Source organism: Malaclemys terrapin, chromosome 15, assembly GCF_027887155.1.
Source record: "Malaclemys terrapin pileata isolate rMalTer1 chromosome 15, rMalTer1.hap1, whole genome shotgun sequence".
NCBI classification, from domain to species: domain Eukaryota; kingdom Metazoa; phylum Chordata; order Testudines; family Emydidae; genus Malaclemys; species Malaclemys terrapin.
The window spans coordinates 5,270,196-5,290,661 of record NC_071519.1 but is presented as its reverse complement, the minus strand read 5'-3'; the positions used below and the strand labels follow the sequence as shown (position 1 = coordinate 5,290,661).

Sequence of the window (20,466 nt, the reverse complement as noted above, 5' to 3'; positions counted from 1 at the left end):
GAACCAACGACCTGGGGCTATTTCTACTTGAGTAGTTTTTGCCAATCTTTGGTGTTGATGAGGGCAAATTTACATTTCTCTGGAGAAGAATCCTTTACCAAACCACCCAAAATCTCAGCAGTGTTAGTGAGGAATGGCTTCTCCAAACATGCCAAGTTTATTTCCTTCATTCGATTGCACATGTTTAAATCAGAAACTAGACACAAGCCTGGATGAGAATCACTATACAGGACCAGAGGTGGGGTTTCTATTCAAAACGAGTATTTTTTCTGCAGCTGTCTCACATTAAACACTGATTTCATTTTATACACATTTGAAGCGTTGCAAAGAGTAAATTCAAAAACAACAACAAAAACCACTTCTATTTCCTGCACATCTGCATTGCTAGAGACAATATTTTCCAAATATTAGGATTAGCTGGGAGATATCTTCAGGAGTAACCACCTCAAGGGTCTGGGTCACAACTGTTTTAAGAAACAAGTACGTGGGCATTTTGCATAGTTCCAAGTCACTTACTGTGAAACTCTCTCCCCGGATGATCTGAAATAATATTGACCTAAATAACTGAACAACCCTGTGATTATATCCAGTTACTTAAGTTAGTTGTACAGTTTGGGGTGTGCTGTTCTTCACCATTTCAGACTGGAGATTTCAAACCACTACCATTTATTTGGTAGCGTATCCCATAACTGGGACTATTCGCTCCAGCTGACTGAGTTGCATTTGAACTTTCCCCATGACATCACGGAGGCGTAGGAGAAAAGCAAAAACAAAAGAAGACATGGCTATTAAAGCAAATGGGAAATTGTCTCAAAGTCCTCAATAAATCTGAACTACATTCTGCCAAAGAAAACTAATATCCAGTTGTGTGACCAACCAGCCTTCAGGAAAGAGAAAAAAAATCTACATCTCAGAGGGGTGTAAGACATTTTCCATTTCAGATAGAATGAGATTCTAGGGCAGGTTACGTCGGATGACTCAGAATCAGGACCACAGATTTTCCCATTGCGTTGTCCTCTGATCCACTGAAACCTGCTTCACTCAGTGCGGTTTCATTGTTATTCAGTTGTTATTTGCAAAAGTTTTAGCATCATGATAAATTAGCAACAGGATTCTAGACTAGGAAACATATTGTACTTGGGCCATGTCAGTATAGAAAACACAGCTGTCATTTTACATCTGATAGCTCACTGGAGCTGGCTAACTACAAACAATGCTAATGACACCAGGCCCATGCAGGTTTCTGTTCCCCCCCACCTGGGGCTGATGTGCATTCCTAGTAAGAGGGACTCATACTCCCATGACTCATGGAACAAAGCAGTTGATAGAAAGGCTCTTTGGAGATTCAAGAGCTGCAAAAAGCAAAACCGGACCACTCACCTGGGGGAGCTGAGACCACAATGAAGGAAATCGCACTGACAGCCTTAACGGCCACATGTGAGAATTAGCAATAATATTTAGGTTTTTATGCTGTTTATCTAACTTGTGGATTCCCTGATGATAAATAAGGTGTAAACTCTGATGGAAGCGTTTCTCACACTCGGAGCATCTACGGCAGTAGTCTCCAGCTTTATATGCCCAAGATCACTTTTTGAATTTAAGGGAAACCCAGGATCTACCCCCTCCCTTCCCCTAGGCCCTGCCCCTTCCCCAAAGCCCCACCCACTCCATCTCCCCTCCTCCCCATCGCTCGCTCTCCCCCACCCTCACTCACGTTCACCAGGCTGGGGCAGGAGGTTGGGGTTCGAGAGAGGGTGCAGGCTCTGGGCTGAGTCTGGGGCAGTGTGTTGCGGTGCAGGAGGGAGTATGGGGTACTGGCTCTGGGAGGGGGCTCAGGGCTGGGGCTTGGGGTGTAGGAGGGGGTATAGGATGTAGGGGGGAGTCAGGGCTGGGGCAGGAGTTTGGGATGTAGGAGGGGGTATGGGGTGCTGGCTCTGGGACAGGGCTCGGGGCTGGGGTGCAGCCTCCCGCTGGGCGGTACTTACTGAGGTTAGTGGCAGAGGGAGGCTAAGGCAGGCTCCCTGCCTGCCCTGGCCCCACACTGCTTCCAGAAGGGGCCAACGCGTCTCTGCGGCCCCTGGGGAAGCGCGGGCGGCACGTGGCTCTGCACGCTGCCCCTCTCTGCCCCCAAAGTGCCCATTGGCCACAGTTCCCTGTTCCCGGTCAATGGGAGCTTGCAGGCAGGAGCAGGGCATGGAGACCCCTTCCCCACCCCGGAGCCGTGCAATCGACAGGTTGGTGACCACTGGTCTACGGTGTCTATCCCATGTGGATCTTCAGATGTCTCCCAAGGTCTGAGTGAAAAATGAAGGTTTTCCCACACTCACAACATTCGTAGGGTCTCTCTCCTTGTTAGATTCTCTGATGATTAATAAGGGCTGATCTATCAGCATTCCTAGGGGCTGGCGCCTGTGTGGGTTCTCTGATGCCTAATAAGATGTGACTGTCAAGCAAAGGTTTTCCCACACTCGCAGGTTTCTCTCCTGTGTGGATTCTCTGATGTATAATAAACTCTGAGCGCTGAGTGAAGGTTTTCCCGCACTCACAGCATTCATAGGGGGGCGCCCCTCTGTGGCTTCTCTGATGTCTGATAAGGGTTGAGCGTCGAGTGAAGGTTTTCCCGCACTCACAGCACCCATAGGGGCTTGCGCCTGTGTGCATTCTCTGATGTCTGATCAGGTGTGAGTGACGATTGAAGGTTTTCCCGCATTCACAGCACTCATAGGGTCTCTCTCCTGTGTGGATTCTCTGATGTTCAACAACGTGTGAGCGCCGAGGGAAGGTTTTCCCGCACTCACAGCATTCATAGGGGGGCGCGCCTCTGTGGATTCTCTGATGTTTGATAAGGGTTGAGTGTCGAGTGAAGGTTTTCCCGCACTCACAGCACCCATAGGGTCGCTCTCCTGTGTGGATTCTCTGATGTCTGATTAGGTGTGAGTGACGACTGAAGGTTTTCCCGCATTCACAGCACTCATAGGGTCTCTCTCCTGTGTGGATTCTCTGATGTTCAATAACGTGTGAGCGCCGAGGGAAGGTTTTCCCACACTCAGGGCACATGTTTTTTCTCTCTCCCATCAGGATTCTCTGCTGGGCTGTGGTTTCCTTGAGGTCCTTGTGATTTTCCTCACAACTGATGGATTTACCCACTTCCTCCTTTGGCTGCCTCTCCTCACGACTCCAGGACATGATTCCTTGAGTTCTTTGTGATAATCCCCCGCACAGTTCCACGTGCTCAGCATCTTCCTGCTCTGGATTCTGCTCCTTGTTCTCACTCACCATCCCACCATCTCCTGAGACAGAGAGAGAAGCCTCAGGCAGGGAGGGAAAACCAAAGTAAGTGCTGGAGAGAGGGGGGAAAAGATCAGGAAATGAATCCCACAAACTCTTTCCCAGAGAAGAGAGAGAAGGGGATCAACTCTGTCTCCACATCCCATCCCAGCGCTCAGGATGAAAGGAGGTTGGGAACTGAGCTATTGCAACGTGTTGATAAGGATGGGTAGGAAGCCATAAGCATTATCTGCTCTGAGGATACGACACCTGCTGGGGGACAATCCTGAACTCAAAGAGCTCTCAAGGTCCTGGTAGGGAATCTCAGCTGTGTCCTTCAGGCACACACAGTATTTGAATTGGTCTAATAATTCCTCACCTGTGCAGGTTCCTTTCAGGAGCTCTCTTTCCTCCAAGCCCTGAAGATGTGAGACCCACAGCTCTTCTCTTTGTTCCAGCTGGGACATCACCTCAGGTCTGGAAACTGGAGACCCTAGCTCAGATGAAGGAAAACAAGTGAAATCAGGTGAATTCATGAGACCTTTGTCAGAAAGAACATGGCCCTTTTTTTTTTTTTTTAACCCCTGCTCATTTTAAAGCATTGAAATTCTGGAGCTAGCTCTCCAGGTGCTCAGCGGTCTCAGGCACTCTGCCTATAAGGAGATTAATTCTGCTGGCAAACACACAGCCAGACACTCCTCATCAAAGGGGCTCCTAAAACCCAGAGAAAGGAACTCCAAGGGGAAGTCATCTTGGAACTGCTTCTTACCGAGACCAAAAGGGAATGAGACAGTCATAGGGGGAACTGGGACTGGGGAGCATGGGTTTGTGGGGCTCAGCACAGTAAGGAATAGGAAGGAGAGGGGATATCACTGAGTGCAGTACAGTAACTCCTCACTTAACGTTGTAGTTATGTTCCTGAAAAATGCAACTTTAAGAGAATCCAATTTCCCTATAAGAATTAATGTAAATGGGGGGGTTAGGTTCCAGCAAAAAAATTTTCACCAGACAAAAGACTATTTTTATATATACACACACAGACACACACAGAGTATAAGTTTTAAACAAACAATTTAATACTGGTACACAGTGATGATGATTGTTGAGGTGGAGGAGTCAGAGGGTGGGATATTTCCCAGGGAATGCCTTACTGATAAATGATGAACTAGCAATTGGCTGAGCCCTCAAGGGTTAACTCTCACACTCTACAAGGCAGCAGGAATGGAGGGAGGGGAGACTGCATCGCAGACAGAGACACACAACCTGTGGGGGGCGGGGGGAGAGAGATGCACATTTCCCCTTTAAGTATGCTGACCTTGCTCTTAAGTACACTGCCTTGTTAATTAGATCAGCTTGCTGAGACTGCAGCTGCAGCCAGCAAGCTCCCTCCTTCCTGAGCTCTGTCGTGTGTGTCCCCCGCTCTGGAGATGCGGTAAGCAGGGTGCAGGGGAACACCCTGACATTAGCCCCCCTCTTCCTCCCCTCCCCCTCTCCACAGCAAGCAGGAGTCTCGGGGAGCAGCTCCAAGGCAGAGTGCAGCACATGGCCGTGGGGGGAGGGACAGCTGAACTGCCCAGCAATTGATAGCCTGCTGGGCAACTGCTGCACAGGGAACTTAGGGGAGCTGATAGGGGGACTGCCGGTCCAACACGGTTCCAAGCCCAGCTAGCTGCAATGGGCTGCTCTTCCTGCAAGCAGTGGACAAAGCAGGCAACTGCCAAATGACGTTAGAAGGGAGCATTGGCAACTTTAAATGGGCATGTTCCCTAATTGATCAGCAACGTAACAATGTTAACTGGGACAACTTTAAGTGAGGTGTTACTGTATGTCAGGGGTGTTAGGGATCAGGAAAGCACATTTTGAGAAGTTGGGGAATATAGCGAGTCAGGTATATTGGAAAGGAGCATGAAAATCCCCCAGTGGATGGTGAAGGTTTTAGAATGATAGAATCACAGAAACGTAGGGCTGACAGGACTTCAAGAGGTCATTTAATCCAGCCCATGAACTGAGGCAGGAACAAGGAAATCTGGACCATCCCTGGTAGGTATTTGTCTAAGCTGTTCTTAAAAGCTTCCAGCGATGGGGATTCCACAACTTCCCTTTGAATCTTATCCCAGACCTTAACTACTCATGTAGTTACATGTTCCCCTCATATCTAACCTAAAATCACCCTTGCTGCAGATTAAAATTGAGCACTGTCTTTCAACCAGTTTTGTACCCACTTTATAATAAATTAATCTAGACCCCATTTCCCTAGTTTCCCTATGAGAATGGCATCTGGGCCTGTGTCAAAGGATGTACTAAAATTAAGATATAGCAAATCTGCTGCCTCCCTGTAATACCCTGGGCCAATAATGCTGACAAAGAAGGAAATTAGGTTGGTGTGGCATGATTTGTTCTTGACAAATCCATGCTGCCTATTCCTCATGACGCTCTTATCCTCCAGGTGCTGACAAACTGATTGTTTAACAATACGTTCCAGTATCTTTCCAACTCTCAAAGTTAGGCTGACTGATCTATAATTCCTCTGATCCTCTTTGTTCTCCTTTTAAAGACAGGTATTGTATTTGTCCTCCACCAGTCCTCTGGGATCTCACTTGTCCTGCAAGAGTTCTCAAAAACAATTGCTATTGGTGTTGAGATTGCCTCAGATAGTTCCTGAAGTAGACAGGACATGCTTGGGGAATTAGATATTATAATTCAGTAGCAGCAAACTAATTCCTCTGGAAAAGGAGAAAATGAAAAGTAAGAATAAGACCGTGTGATCTCAGGAGGGACTGCCTCAAAGCTCCAAGGAGCCTCCAGGGAAGAGAGACTGTGGCTGCTGCAGAGAGGGATGGGGGAGCGAGACCCTCCAAGTCCCCAGAAGTTTCATTATCAACCTAGGACATCACCAAGAGGGAAGAAGTCACCTTGTGACTGGGAGGAGTGTACGGAATTGGAAACGGTGGCTGGGGTCACAGTTTGTAGGGAAGAGGGGTGCGTGTGAGTGTGAACCTTGTTACAACTTTTGCACACACCTAGGATGGACATGAGCTTCTAATTGCCCCCGAAGGATCTCAGTCACTTGGCATTTATCTCAGCTGGTACAGGGCACCCACTGCCTCTCCGGGGAAGCAGTCTTGAAAAAGTGAACTGTAAAAGTTGGAATTTCAGATCAGCAGGAGCCAAACTGATGAATCAAAGAGATTGAAATGAGCATGTGCAGGAAGAATAAGACTCTGTTAACAGCAGAGGGTGTCTTGCAATCAGCTCTCACGGTGTTTGGTTGTCTCTAGGGGACGGCTGGGGCCATTGCTGAATCTGAACTACATTTGAATGTGAGCCCCACCATTGACAGCTTTCAGACCATGTGTGTTGAGCTTTTTTTTTTGCATTTTATAGGGGTTCCCTTTGGAAGATTTGCCCCGAGGCCAAAATTTCTGGGGAAAAATAATATTTCAAGTACTCCAATCCAAACACAGGTTTTCACTTGGCCTACACTTGGAAGTTTTGCTATCACAGCCATGTCAGTTACCTATGTGAAAAATCACGTCAGTAATGGAAGTGCGGGAGGAGATGACACCCTGCTTGCGGTCTCCCCTGCTACATCATATAAGCACAATGAATGGTATTAAATTGGTGACCGAATGTCCTGAAAAAGCCTCCCTGTCAGCAACACAATGGTGCCATACTGAAGAAGACAACGATGTATAACTGAAATAGCTACGCCAGCAAAAGCCCTGGGGTACGGTGGCAAAAAAAGTCCATTTAAAAAAAATCAAGGTAATGAAATGTTCATAAACCACATTAATGCAGTTCAGGTTGCCCAGTGCTGTGTTCATACCTGTTATTGAATATGAACACTTAGTTCTTTCTGTATATTTGATTCATTTATATATTAACCATTCTTTAAAATCTTTACCTTCAGCAAAGAGTGTGTCTGAATTCGAAGACCCAGAACACTATTCAGGAATTGTATCTATAATGCTGAATTTGAACCATCTTCGTGTCTACACAAGTCCAGATGTTCGTGGAAACCATCTCCTTAACATATATCTACAATGCTGACATAAGCACGTATAGACTTGGGACACTAATAAGGGATGAGCGTTACAGCAGATGTTTCCTGTTGGGAAATCAACAGGGAAGAATGACTGTGGGGATAAGAAGGACCCACTGAGAGAGATTAGCTTGAAGAACTGTTAGTCCGACCAGCTGTAAATAATCATGCCGTCACACATAAATCAGATAAACTGAGAAATGACACCAGAACATATGTTTCTGGGAGAATATTCTTGGCAATGAGGTTTCCTTTGTCTGAAACCCTATCTAATGATACTGATATGGGAACTTAGTTGGGAGGGAATGAAAACTGCTCATCCCCTCCAGATGCAGGAGAGACACAGATCCACACTCTTTCTGTCTGTGCTCTCTGTAGTGCTGTACTGATCTCTGACTAAGATTAAGTCATTCCAATTGAGCCTGTTATTTCGACAATCTTGAGTCATTAACTCAGACACGCAGCAGCTGCCTCATGCCTTTCACCACATGGACAGGGGCTAAACCAACCTCTGAAAACCAGGAAATGAAAAGCTGAAGCCCACAACACCTCTGCAACAATCTTAACTTTGCCCCAAGCCCCTACCCTGGAGCTGGGAACAGTTCAGTCAGGCTGGTGCAAAGGTAAACAAACTATCAAGGAAAGTGGAGGATTCTCCATCTCCTGAAGTCTTCAAGTGCAGACTGGATGCCTTTCTGGAAGATGATTTAGTTCAGCACAAGATATTCAGCTCTGTACAGCAGTAACTGGATGAAATTCTATGGCCTGTTGTACAGGAGGTCTGATTAGATGACCTAATAGTCCCTCCTGGCCTTTTAATCTATGAATCAATAATATCTAAGAGGAAGGACTAAGAGAACCTGTCACAGTTTGTGTTCTGTTCCACAGACTGGAATCCCAGCATTTATCGGCATGCACTCCAGCTGTGGGCACTGTGTCAGCTGTAGCTGTAACTGGATGGGGGAAGGATTAGTTGGAGCAGCTGGGCAGAGCTCTGACTGTGGTATGAAGAGACGTGCATGTGAACCTTGAAGAACCGTGTATGCCTCATCTCAGTGCTCAGTGTTGTAGGTTGTGTCAGTGACTGTGCACAAGGATGTGTTCTTGCCGGGGAATTGTCAGCACTCTGGTGCCATACATGTCAGTTGCTTATAGGGTTCAGTGAGGGGTAAGTGAAGGCAATGACTCAGAAGTCATCCTTGGGGGAGGGAGGGGGATAAAGGGGTGGCAACATTTTGCAAGTCTGAGTTGGTTTGTGTGCGGTAGGCTCAGTGTTTGAGTGTTTGCCAGGGGTCAGCAACTTCTGTTCTTTATGCCAGACCTAAACCCACATTTTGCTTTAGCCAAGAGAAGATGTTAGACTTTGTGCTGTGTTGCTCCTGTGCTCTGCTCCCAAAGTGTTCTCTAGCATGGGAGGGCAGAGTGCTAGTGTTTGTGTCACTGCCACGTCAGGGTGATGCTGAAACAGGGAAGAGCAGAGGTGGCATTGTGGGGTGATGTGAACCTTCACCCTGCATTTCCCCTTCTAAGAACCAAGGGGATGGGAATCCTTACCCAGCGAGGTCACATTCTCATAGTTCTCCTGCATGACATCCCAGCAGAGGACTCTCTGAATGGGGTCCAGCAGAGCCCACTCTTCCCTGGTGAAATACACAGCCACCTCCTCGAAGGTCACGGGCCCCTGAAAGAGCAAGAGGCCAACACTCAGTACCTGCTGCCCCACTCACAGCCCCACGATTCACAGGGGCACAGGGCCAATCAAATGGAAGCTCTGGGAGGTTCGCAGTCAGCAGAGTCCCATCCGCACCCCTCACAGAGCAGCCAGGAGGCATCAGGGTGAGAGGAGAAAGAGAGAGACCCTTGTCCCTCCCCTCTCCCTGCTGGGGTAGGACATTCTCATGCCTCATAGGCTGATATAGGACATGGAGTCCCCAGCAGTGCCCAGGGACAGCTCCCTGGTGGGAATCCAAACACCCTCCTTATTACCAGTAGCTGGTGTGAAGGGATGGGGCATCTCCCCTCAGCCCTTCTGTATCTCGCAGCAGTCCCTGGTTAGTGGGTTCTGGCTGCAGCACTGGCAGTCTGGTCATTTCTCCAGCTCTGTCCGAGGGGGTGTTTCCTGTCACATAAATAGGGCAGTTTCCTCTCCCAACCTCCATGGGTCTGTTCCTAAAAATCTAAGCACACAAGTCCCAGCAGGTCTGTCACACCCTGTCCCCCTCCTTTCCTCCACCCTGTGGATTTCCTGCCCCCTCCCACCTCCAGACTAAACTCCCCAGAAGCTCCCACCTCCTCTGTGTTTACTGCCCCTGTCAGTGCAGAGGGAACCCACCAGCAACTCCCTGATAATCCCTACCTGAGCCAGCTCCTCGGCCGTGGGAGGCTGGGCCCATCCGGAGGGAAAGGTGGATGTCGTTCTGCAGCCTGTCAGTTTGTGTGGATAACAGTCTCAGGGAACCATGCTGGTGCTCATTTAAAAAAAAACTGTTCTATACAGGTTCTTATATTGCGTTCACCATGGTTGTATCTGAGCGCCTTCCAGTAGTGCATTAAGCAACATGTCAGGGTGAGGAAGGGGATTGGAGAGATTTCATAACCAGCTTTAGTGAATTTCACAGCACATCCCCCAGGCTCTTTCCCTGCAGAGAAATGTTCTAGACTCTCCTACTGGCAAAACACGCAGTCGCTTTATTGCAGTGCAGACCCGACCCTTCCCACCAGGGCTAAATCCACTGAGACCCTTTAACACCCGACATGGTCCCCGAGGGCAGCACATCCACCGGCAGGGTGGGATCTAGGCAGAGGTAGGGAATGGATAAAATCTGTCCAGTGCTGAGACAGGAACTGGAGCTGAGCAGGTCTGTGAGCTTGTGACCTCTCTCCTCACTTATTTCTCCTCAGTTTCTCTCTCCCCTCCCTCCGGCTGGGGGACTTGGTTACTGTTTATTCATGGAGGCCTTCGCTATCCTACTAGTACCAATGCCATTTTGGAGCCAATCTTTGTGCTGCATCCTCAACTCTGCTAACCACTGAAGGGGTTTCAGTCTCTCTGGCTGTGACAGACACAGCAGGGAAAGGGTCACTGGGCACAGCTGTAAGCTGGGATTCTGAATACGGAAAGATTTTAGAAATGGGGGTTTTATGGGACTGAATTGTTCCTTGGCTCAGTCGATATCTAGTAGGTCCATATACAAAGAAATGCCCTCTTCCCTGTCAGAGCCAACAGGGATACAAGACAATGAGCCATCTAGTCCGCGTTTCTCAAGCTAACCCAGGTGACTCACGACAGGCAATAAGAGGGGTCGTGAGATATGATCAGTTTTGTTATTAGCTAAAGCAAAGCAAGTCTCACTCTCCCACTTTTATCTTTCAAGGTCAACAGTTCTGTCAGCCTCTTGAAACACCCATCCAAGTTATAGAGGCTCAGCCTTGAGACACATTTTATTCTTCCTTTCACAGTAAATGTAAGGGGATCCCCCCCAAAAACCTAACTTCAAATAAGGGGTCACCAATGTGAAAAGTGTGAGACACACTGACATGCACTCTAGCAGCTCCCTTCTCACTCACAATGATCCCAAATACAATCTACGGCTCTCCTCCCCTTTACAGCTAGTCTGGACACAGGAGACCAGTCCCATTTCTCATTCAGGGTCAGGGTCTATTCAGGGTACAACTGGGCTCCACCCCGCTCCTCACTCTTGAGACTCTGCTGCCCCCATGTGGCCATGTTCAGTCACTCATTAAAGCGGTCAGACTGTTCAGGGTATGGATGTGTTATTCTTGTCTCACCTATATCACACCTGTCAGATGTGGTTGTTCCTTTTCCCAAAGGGAAACACCCCCCTGAGATCAGGATTCACTCCCCATCTGATGTCACAGCAGGAGTGAATCAGTCATGGGCCTCACCCGGCTTCACATTGTTCCACCATTTCCAGGTGCACATTGGGACTGGAGGCAGCGCCCCCCTGTTGCTAAAATGGTTATTGGTCTGAAATCTCCCCAGGACCCATCAGAGACAGACATGTACCTGTGTCGCTCCCCAGCTCCAGTCGCAGCATCTCTAGGGGAAGGAGAGGACAGGAGTGGTGAGAATTCAGGGGAGGATGGAGCCCGGGGTCAGTAACATCACCAGAGTCCCCGACTCCTCCCCCGGTCCAGGGCTGCTCTAGCTCGTGGGGAGACAACCCCCAGATTCCAATTCACCTTTGAATTCCAGCAGCATCTGCTGCAGCATGGCGCTTTTCAGAGAGAAATTGCTGAGTCTCTTCTCCAGCTCTGCAAACCCCGGATCTGGCTTCTGAAACATCCCGTCCGCCCTGCTGGGGAAAGGAGGAGGGGTGAGAATGGGCCCAATCCCCAATCCCTGAGCCCAGCAACCCCCAAACGCCAGGAAACCTGGACCTGAGCTTTGTAGCCTGAGGTGATCATGGTTATGGTGAGTCACCTGCCCTCAGCCCTGTGCTCTCCACAGATCCACAGAGATGGGACATGAGGAATGGAGACAAGTTCTGGAGCTTTCTCTGGGATACTGGTTCTGTAGGGTGGTGAGCCACCCCCTGCGCTGGGTTACTCCGGTAACAAGGGGCATCAGCACTGGGATTACGGGGAAAGGAAGGAGACATGGACCAAAGAGTGGGCATGTCTCACATGCTCACTGTGGCCCCAGACAGAGCCCAGGTGTTCAGCAGGGAATGAGCCTGGGCCCTTTAATGCCAAAAGCCCATAGCCCTTCAGCTGAAGCTGTAACTCTGGGGTGTCCAACTCATTTGGCAGAGAGGGACGTATTCCACTGTCTGTGATGGTCAGTGGGCCAGGGGATCAATTTCGGACTCCGAACACGGCTCCATTCAGAGCAGGGCACTCACTGCTCTCAGTGGGACACCCAGGCCCAGATGTCAAGGGGAGAGTCTGCCCTTTGGAGAGGAAATAAGCTTTTCATTTTTATTAAGTCCTTCCTGGTCACAATCAGTGTCACTCCGTGGGAAAATAGCCCCCTCCCAAACCTGCTAGGGCTCCTGCTATTTTTGCTCATTCTTTCCTTTCCTTTCCTTTCCACCCTCCTTTCTCCAGCTCTTCCTTGTTGTTTTGTCTCCCTGCTGTTCTCCCCTCCCTACAGAAACTCCCTATTCCCACCCCTCAAAGGCTTCACTCCGACCCCCTGCCCGTTCCACCAGTGACCAGCCATGGAATACTGAATGTTGACATTAAAGTGTCGTCACTTCAGCTGACCCTCCAATGAGATGAACGGAGGACAGGGGAGTTCATACCTGGCTGAGCCAGGACTTCAGGCTGCTGGCAGACACACAAAGACAACAGCGTCCACATCTGCATTTGGGAGGGTTTCTTTGCAACCATGAGGCCTAGAAACTTACGAAAAAACTGAAAGCCGAGATTCTGCAAAGTGTGAATACGTGAGGTGGCCACATAAATACGTCAGACAGGCTGGGTCTGGCCCATATGTCTGACAGCCCTGGTGGGACCTCATTAGCTGTCAGAGTAACAGGCTTTTCCCCCTTGTGAGGCAGCCGCCAGGGAAGACGTGATCACAGGCACCAAGCCAGCGTGTCACACTGCAAGGGGCAGGGGAAAGCACCGTATTTAGTGCAGTTTCCAAGCACAACTGAGCATGAGGGGGAGTGAAATGGAGCCGGGGACTCACCTGCTCCCAGTGCTCCCGGCACCCTGCAGAGGGAGAGAAAGAAGAGGCAGTCAGGGGAGTGTCCCAGGCAGGGGAGCCACCATTGGCATTTGGGGCATTTCAGACACTTGGGTCATGTTCAGAGAGCAGCTGCTGGGACGTCGCCATCGGGGGAAAGTTTCTGCCCAGGCACTTTACAGGAAGAAAATATTCATCTGCCTTGAGAGTGAAATGCCCACTAGTGCCGAGAGCCCCGCAAGCCCCTACCCCATTAAACCCATTTGCTGGGGTGACAAGGGGCCTTAGGCCTGGCTCGGGGCCTCGGCATGGCAGGGAGGGGATGTCACCCTCCAGCCCAAATGCAGTTAGACATTGGCATGGCATTTCCTGTGTGACTTGGTCAAGGCTCTGCCCCACCCTGTGTGTCACTTTCCCTATTTGTAACATAGGAACAGTGCCCTGATCCCACTTCATAAAGTGCTTTGGGGACTAGGGCTCAGAACAGGGGTGGGCAATAATTTTAGCAGCGGGGCCACTCCATGAATTTTGGTAAGTTGTCATGGGCCGCACATTTCTACTGTATTAATGGAGGGGGTGTGGGGCCTGGGAGTTTGGTGCAGGAGGGAGCTCCGGGCTGGTACAGTGTGTTGGGGTGCAGGAGAGGGTGAGGGGTGTGGGAGGGAGTTTGGGTGCAGGAGGGGGCTCTGGGCTGGGGCAGGGGATTAGGGTGCAGGAGGGGGTACGGGGTCTGGGAGAGAGTTTGGTGCACGAGGGAGCTCTGAGCTGGGGCAGGGGATTAGGGTGTAGGAGGGGGCGTGGGGTCTGGGAGGGAGTTTGGGTGCAGGAGGGGGTTCTGATTTGGGGCAGGGGGTTCTGACCTGAGGCAGGGGGTTGGGGTGCGGGAGAAGGTGCGAGGTGCAGGCTGCCTGCCTGCCGTGGCTCCACGCCGCTCACGGAAGCACCACCCCCGCAGCTCCCATTGGCCGGTGCTGGGGGTGGGGGCAGCACACAGAGACATGCCAGCAGCAGCCGGCCACTTCTGGGAGCAGCATGGGGCCACCGCAGGCAGGCAGCCTGCCTGAGTGCCCCGCTGTGCCGTGGGACTTTTAGCGACCAGAGATCGTGAGGGGGCAGTCAAAGGGCCTGGCAGGCCAGAGAGAAATGAGAGGCGGGCCGGATCTGGCCCGCGGGCCGTATTTTGCCCACCCCGGCTCAGAAGCTCCTATAGAAACGCTGCACATTATGATTGCAATGACAGTCTGACCTGCAGGGGTTGGCTCAGTGGCTGCTGTCCCTTCGCTCCTCCCCTCTCACTGAGCAGGGAAACCTCCCAGGACAGTCTGCAGATGCCCTCATCCCTTCTCTGGACAATGGCTCTCTCTAGCTCTTCCAGCCGGGACAGCAGCCGCTGCTCCTGCTCCTCCAGAAACCCTCGCAGCTCCTTCCACTCCCAGATGATCATCTGCCTCTCGGCTTCCGTCTGTTTCTGCAAACACAGGGAGAGGGCAGTTTGGTAACAGGGGAGAACCACAAATGCACCTCCCAGTGGGTGGGGGAGTTATTTACCAGAGCACAGGATCTCTTGCACTGGGGGATGGAAAAGCTATTTACCCCAGGAAGGGAAGAGGGATCAGGGCCGGGGTGAGCTGTACATCGCTCACAGGGGGGATTTTTCTCCCCAAACCTCATCAGATTGCCCTGGGCCAAACCCTCCATCTCTGCAGCCTAGAATTCCTCTCCTTCCCCCCCACGCCGCCGCAGCTATAAAGGATCCCTGTAACATGCAGACAGACTGTAGGAGGGTCTCTGGGCTAACACACAGACTGACTCTCTCCTGCCCAGCAGCCTCTTGCATCCTAAGGGCATCATGTCACCCACGTGTCTGACCCTGCCTCTCCCTGGGCTCCAGTGGGGATGGTTCCCCGGCTGAGGCTGGCAGGCCGGGCCCGTCATTCATTGTCACTCAGGGCTCTGGGATCCCAGGCAAACCTGAGGGGCAGCGGGCCCTGGGCACCTACCAGCAGCTCCTCGCTTTGCTGCTGCTCCTCGGCTTTGGCTGCTTCTCTCTCTTTTCCCAGAGGGGCCAGACGCTCTCGTGGGGGCTCCTGGAAGAAGCGGGGGAGGGGGTTACAAACTGCTGCAAACGGCCTCACAACTGCTAGATTTCAAGGCCCATCCTGCCCTGCAGATGCCCAAGCAGAGTCCCTGGGATGCACTTTGAATTTTTTTCCCCAGGCCTAGTTCAACCTTAGCCAGGAAGCTCTGAGGGGCTGGTGAAACGGGGACCAAGTTTCCCAGGGAAAACACAGGACCCCTTGGAGAAGTGACCAGGGTGCAGCCCAACCCCCCAGCTCCCAATGTCCCCTGTGCCCACCCATCTCAAGCAACCAACTTCCAGCATTGCCCCCAACTTCCCCCCTCCAACCGTCCTCTGGCCCCACCCACAACCCTTACCATTAACATCAGTGCCGGATCTGAAAATGGACCCCCGCAGCCAAATAGCCCCAATCCCCAGCTCTGCCCCCCTCACAGACACCCCCCAAACTGCCAGCTCTGCCCCCAACACTGACCCCCCCAAACTCCCAGCTCTGCCCCCCAACACTGACATCCCCCAAACTGCCAGCTCTGCCCCCAACACTGACCCCCCCAAACTCCCAGCTCTGCCCCCCAACACTGACATCCCCCAAACTGCCAGCTCTGCCCCCAACACTGACCCCCCCAAACTCCCAGCTCTGCCCCCCAACACTGACATCCCCCAAACTCCCAGCTCTGCCCCCCAACACTGACATCCCCCAAACTGCCAGCTCTGCTCCCCAACACTGACATCCCCCAAACTCCCAGCTCCAAACAACCCACGACCCCCAGCCCGGCTCTGATACCACCATCCCCTCGCTCTGGGGCCCAGCCTGGGCTCCGAGCTATGCAGCCGAACCAGGCTCCGGGCCCAGCCGCTCCCGGGCTCCGTCGCCCCGGCCCCGCAGCAGGGGCCGCTCCGATCCGCCCGGGACACTCGCCCCCCGCCGCAGCCCCTCTCCGGCCGCGGGGAGCTCGGGGACCCACCCGGGCAGGGGGCGAACCAGGCAGCCGGGCCCGGCCCCTCCCGGCAGGACTGTGTCCGCCCCACGCGTGTCTCCGCCCCCGGCCCGGGCCCTGCCCGCTCCGCGCTGCCCCCGGACCCACCGCGCTGCCCTGCGGGCTGCAGGGCTGGAGCAGCGTCCGCGCTGCGCTCCCGGCCCCGGCCATGGCCCCGCTGCAACGCGCCGGGAGTGCGCGGGGCCGCGACAGGAAGGGGCGGCCCCGGCCCGGCCCCTCGCGGGGTGTTTGTGACACGCGGGGACTCGGGCTCTGCCGGGGACACCCCCCTCGCTCCCCCTGCTCCGTGCGGGGGCTGTAATTCCTGCTCCCGCTCCTCTGAGCCGGGGGGCGGGGCTGAGAGCCGGTGAACCAAACCGTAACCCCTGTGTAGGATGGAAACCACGTCCGGGGGAACTCGCCGGGGAGCGGCGGCTGGGCTGGGCTGGGCTGGGCTGGGCTGGGGGGGACGCTCCGGGGGAGGCGGGGCTGGGGGAGAGACCCGGCTCCGAACTTTGGTGGAGCCGGGGACCCGCTGCTCATTGGTGGAGAACGGGCACCACAGGCCCATACAACTCGCCTTCCCTGCCCGGCACCCCTAGTTCCAGCACCTGTGCTCTGGGCTTGGCCGCTCAGAGCCCCTGGGGCACCTCTGGGCTTCTGCGTTAGCCAGCAATGTACAAACGCTGCACCTCTTTCGTACAAATTAAGGCCTGTGCCCATTCGCTCCCGCAGCTGGATCAGGCCCGGCCGCCTGGCTCAGTCTGCGCAGGGCTGCGGGACTGGCAGGGAGCGGGAGGGGCAGCCCCTGCCCAGTGAGCGCTGCCTGGGTGCTGTGGGCACAGGATGGGCTGAGACTGGCGGGTGGGATGGGAAGCAGGGAGAACAAAAATGCGTCAGATGCTGCCCAGCTCCTGGGCTCTGTGAATACAAGGGGCTGGTGCCTCAGTGGGCTGGGCTCTGACCGGGAGCTGGGCTGGGTAGCTGCTGCTCCCTCCATGGAGTCTGTGCAGGGGGGAGACCTTCATTAACCGCTCCGTGCCATGCAAGGGGGATTTTTTCCACATGGAACCTAGGGTTACCATATTTCAGCAAGCAAAAAAGAGGACGGGAGGAGCCCCGCCCCCGTCCTGCCCTAGCCCCGCCCCTGTCCCTCCCACTTCCCCCCCTCAGAACCCCCAACCCTCCCCCGCTCCTTGTCCGCTGACTGCCCCCTCCTGGGACCCCGCCCCTAACTGCCCCCCAGGACTCCACCCCCTACCTGTACCCTAACTGCCCCAACCCTTATCCACACCCCCACCCCCAGACAGACCCCTGGGACTCCCACGCCCCATCCAACCACTCTCCACCCCCTGACAGCCCCCTCCAGAACTCCCGACCCATCTAAACCCCTTTGCTCCCTGTCCCCTGACTGCTCCGATCCCTCTCCCTACCCCTGCCCCCTGACAGCCCCCCCCCCCACTCCTTGGCCCCTGACTACCCCTCCTGGGACCCCTGCTCCTAACTGCCCTCCAGGACCCCACCCCCTACCTAAGCCTCCCTGTTCCTTGTCTCCTAACTGCCCCCTCCTAAGACCCCCCACACCCTAACTGCCCCCCAGGACCATTCCCTCTCCCTGTACCCTGACTGCCCAAAACCTTATCCACACCTCCCCCAGAAAGCTCCCCCCCGAACTCCCGCACCCTGTCTCTTGACTGCCCCATCCAAAACCTCCCTGCCCCTTCTCCGACCCCCTGACCCCCTTGTTGGCCTTCGCCTAATGTCTCTGTGAACTTGCTCAGGAACGGCCTGAGCCGTTGGTCCCGGCACCCTGGGCAGCAGGGGAGGAGGAGCCGGGGAGGAGCTCCAGACTGCCAGAGGCGATCTGCGAATGCAGGGAGGGAAGGAGGGAGGGAGTGATCTCTGCTGCAGGGGAAGCGGAGGAGGGGCTCTCTCTGGCTGTCGGGGCCCCATGTAAGTGGCACCATCCGGCCGGCTGCCCTGTTAGCCGCGCGCGCTCTGCATGGGGGGGGGGGGGAAGTCCGGACATTTACAAATTCCCCCCGGATGCTATTTTTAGCTCAAAAGCCGGACATTTCTGGGGGATTCCGGACAAATGGTAACCCTAAACTAGCCCCACTAGGGCAGTCCCAGGCTCTGCCGACACCAGCCCATGGGCAGGACCAGCATGTCTGTCCAGCTCCTAGGTGTAGGGGCAGCCATGGGGGCCCCACACGCTGGCCCCACCCTGAGCACCGGCTCCACAATTCCTGGCCAATGGGAGCTGCGGAGCCGGTGCGTGGGGCGGGAGCAGCGTGCGGAGCTGGTGCTTGGGGTGGGAGCAGCGTGTGGAGCCCCCATGGCTACCCCTACACCTAGGAGCTAGAGGGACATGTTGGCTGCTTCCTGGGAGCTGCCTGAGGTAAGCGTCCCTCACCTCTTCCTGCACCGCAACCAGTAGCATAGCTAGCAGGGTGCAGGGGAAGCAGCTGCTTCCCCAACCTTTGCAAAAGCGGCTGGAGGAGTGAGGGGGGGCGCAGGCTGGCAGGCCACAGTGTGGCCGGCAGCCATGGGAGAGCGGCAGGTGTGGCCGGAGGAGCAGGGGGGGCCCACAGCGCAGCCGGCAGCCCCGCCCGGAGGAGCAAGGGGGGGCACAGACTGGCGGCCTGCAGCACGGCTGGAGGAGTGAGGGGGGATGCGGGGGTGGCATGGCAGGGCCGGAGGAGCCATGGGGGGGGGCGGTGCGGCCGGAGGAGGAGCCGGGGAGGCACGGAGCGGCCGGAGGAGGAGCCAAGGGGGCGTGGCCAGAGGAGGAGCCAAGGGGGGTTGCCTTTTTTATGTTTGCTCCCCCTCCTCATAGAAGCTGGCTATGCCACTGACCGCAACTCCCAGCTCTGAGCCCTCTCCCGCACCCTGAACCCCTCATCCCCCTCCTCCGCCCCAAACTCCTCATCCCCTGCCCCACCCTGACCCCCCCAGCCGGAGCCCTCACCCCCTCCCGCACCCTGAACCCCTCATTTCTGGCCCCGCCCAGAGCCCACAGCCGGTGCCCTCACCCCCTCCTGCACCCCAACTCCCTGCCCTAGCCTAGTGAAAATGAGCAACGGAGGGAGGGGGATGGAGTGAGTGGGGGTGGGGCCTCAGGGAAGGGCGGGGCAACGGTGTTTGGTTTTGTGCTATTAGAAAATTGGCAACCCTAGACTTTCTCCAGCTGCAACTAGCCCCCTGGGGCATCCCCGGGCTCTGCCCACACCAGCCCCTGGGCCAGAGACTCCAGGCCAATGAGAGGGACCTAGGAAATGCTGGGGAGGGGCAGGAAATGACTCTCTGCACTGGGGGCCCTGGGGGCTCAGATCTGCAGCCCTCGGGAACCTGCTCCCTGGTTGTTAAAAGTGATCAGAGCTAGCTAACTACAGTGCAGTCGCTGCTCAAAGCCCCTGCCAGGGTCTGCTCCAGGGGCACAACTGGGGAGGGATGTTGGGGGGGTCGAGAGCAGGTGTCCCCTGAGGTGATGAGGTCAGGAAGGGAGGGATGAAAAATGAGCCAGAAAAGGAGGGAGGGAAAGACAGTGTGAAGGAAGTGGCTGGGGGGGTAGGGAGGAAACAGGAGATACCAAGGGGTGATGAAATTCTTCTGGTTTGCCGCTTCCCTGTCAAATCCCCGATCAAATTCTCCCCAGTTCTTCCCTTTACTGCATAACTCTCACATAGGGATGTAAAATCCCCCTAGAGTCCCCCTTTCTCTCACGTTACTGGCCCTTTCCCCATTCTCCTCCTCACACATTACCCCATTTCCCTCTGATTTTCAAGTCTCAATTAAAATTCTCACACTGGGGATATTTTCCCACCCACTTTATCTGTGGGAAATTGTCCTTGATTAGGTGGGAAATCATTGCCTGGAGTCAGCCCCTAGCTGGGCAGGGGGTTAGTGGGTGCAGCTTGGGGGAGCCCTGAGACACAGCTGCCTCTGGGGTGGGAGTTGGGGCCATGTCAGTCCCGGGATATTGGAGAGACAAGTGGGGTGAGGGAATAGCTTTGATTGGACCAAATTTTCTCTCTCCCCAACAGAAGTTGGTCCAATCAAAGCTATTCCCTCACTCACCTTGTATCGACAGTGGGTGGCTGCCTCTGCATGGGAATGAGGTGTTCATTCCCTGCCACCAACAGGGCCTGAGACAGGGACAGGCAGGGCTTCATTTGTAATGAAAGAGGTGCCGGGGCTCACGCAATTTTTTTTTTTTTTTTACTTTCATAACTGACGCACTTTTCCCTCTAGTTGTTTCATATGGATATAAAATCCCACAGCTCTTGCTTTTCACTCTCTCTCATTATCAAATAGTCTTGACCCATTTTCTCACAAATTTTTCAAAGATTGATATAAAATACCCTCAAATTTTGCCCCTTTTTCTCCTGAGTTCTCGATTACTATTTTAATATACCCTGAGATTTTTGCTGTCTCTAGTTATAAA

At 53.9% G+C, this 20,466-nt stretch overlaps 1 protein-coding gene across 3 annotated transcripts; it reads right to left on the bottom strand.

The window, feature by feature from the left end:
- Positions 1-1,657: 1,657 nt before the first annotated feature.
- LOC128823006 (zinc finger protein 154-like) lies at positions 1,658-16,357 on the bottom strand. Of its 3 annotated transcripts, none has more exons than XM_054005003.1 (10): positions 16,128-16,357; positions 14,966-15,052; positions 14,212-14,433; positions 12,969-12,991; positions 11,513-11,628; positions 11,337-11,369; positions 9,666-9,733; positions 8,864-8,990; positions 3,647-3,760; positions 1,658-3,290 (listed from the first exon to the last, which is right to left on the bottom strand). In XM_054005003.1, exons 1-10 carry the CDS (start codon positions 16,188-16,190, stop codon positions 2,353-2,355), a joined length of 1,791 nt encoding a protein of 596 aa, XP_053860978.1. In that variant the 5' UTR covers positions 16,191-16,357; the 3' UTR covers positions 1,658-2,352. The 3 variants fall into 3 exon arrangements, with proteins under 3 accessions (XP_053860978.1, XP_053860980.1, XP_053860979.1); XM_054005005.1 differs by having other exon boundaries at positions 1,658-3,287; XM_054005004.1 differs by having other exon boundaries at positions 11,513-11,625.
- Positions 16,358-20,466: the final 4,109 nt, after the last annotated feature.

Excerpts from the sequence above, each read along its gene's own strand:
- LOC128823006 (XM_054005003.1), bottom strand. The coding sequence starts at position 16,190 with ATGGCCGGGGCCGGGAGCGCAGCGCGGACGCTGCTCCAGCCCTGCAGC. Across the intron at positions 14,434-14,965 it reads AGCAAAGCGAGGAGCTGCTG|AAACAGACGGAAGCCGAGAG; the intron begins GTAGGTGCCCAG and ends CTGTGTTTGCAG. Across the intron at positions 11,370-11,512 it reads GATGCTGCTGGAATTCAAAG|AGATGCTGCGACTGGAGCTG; the intron begins GTGAATTGGAAT and ends TCCTTCCCCTAG.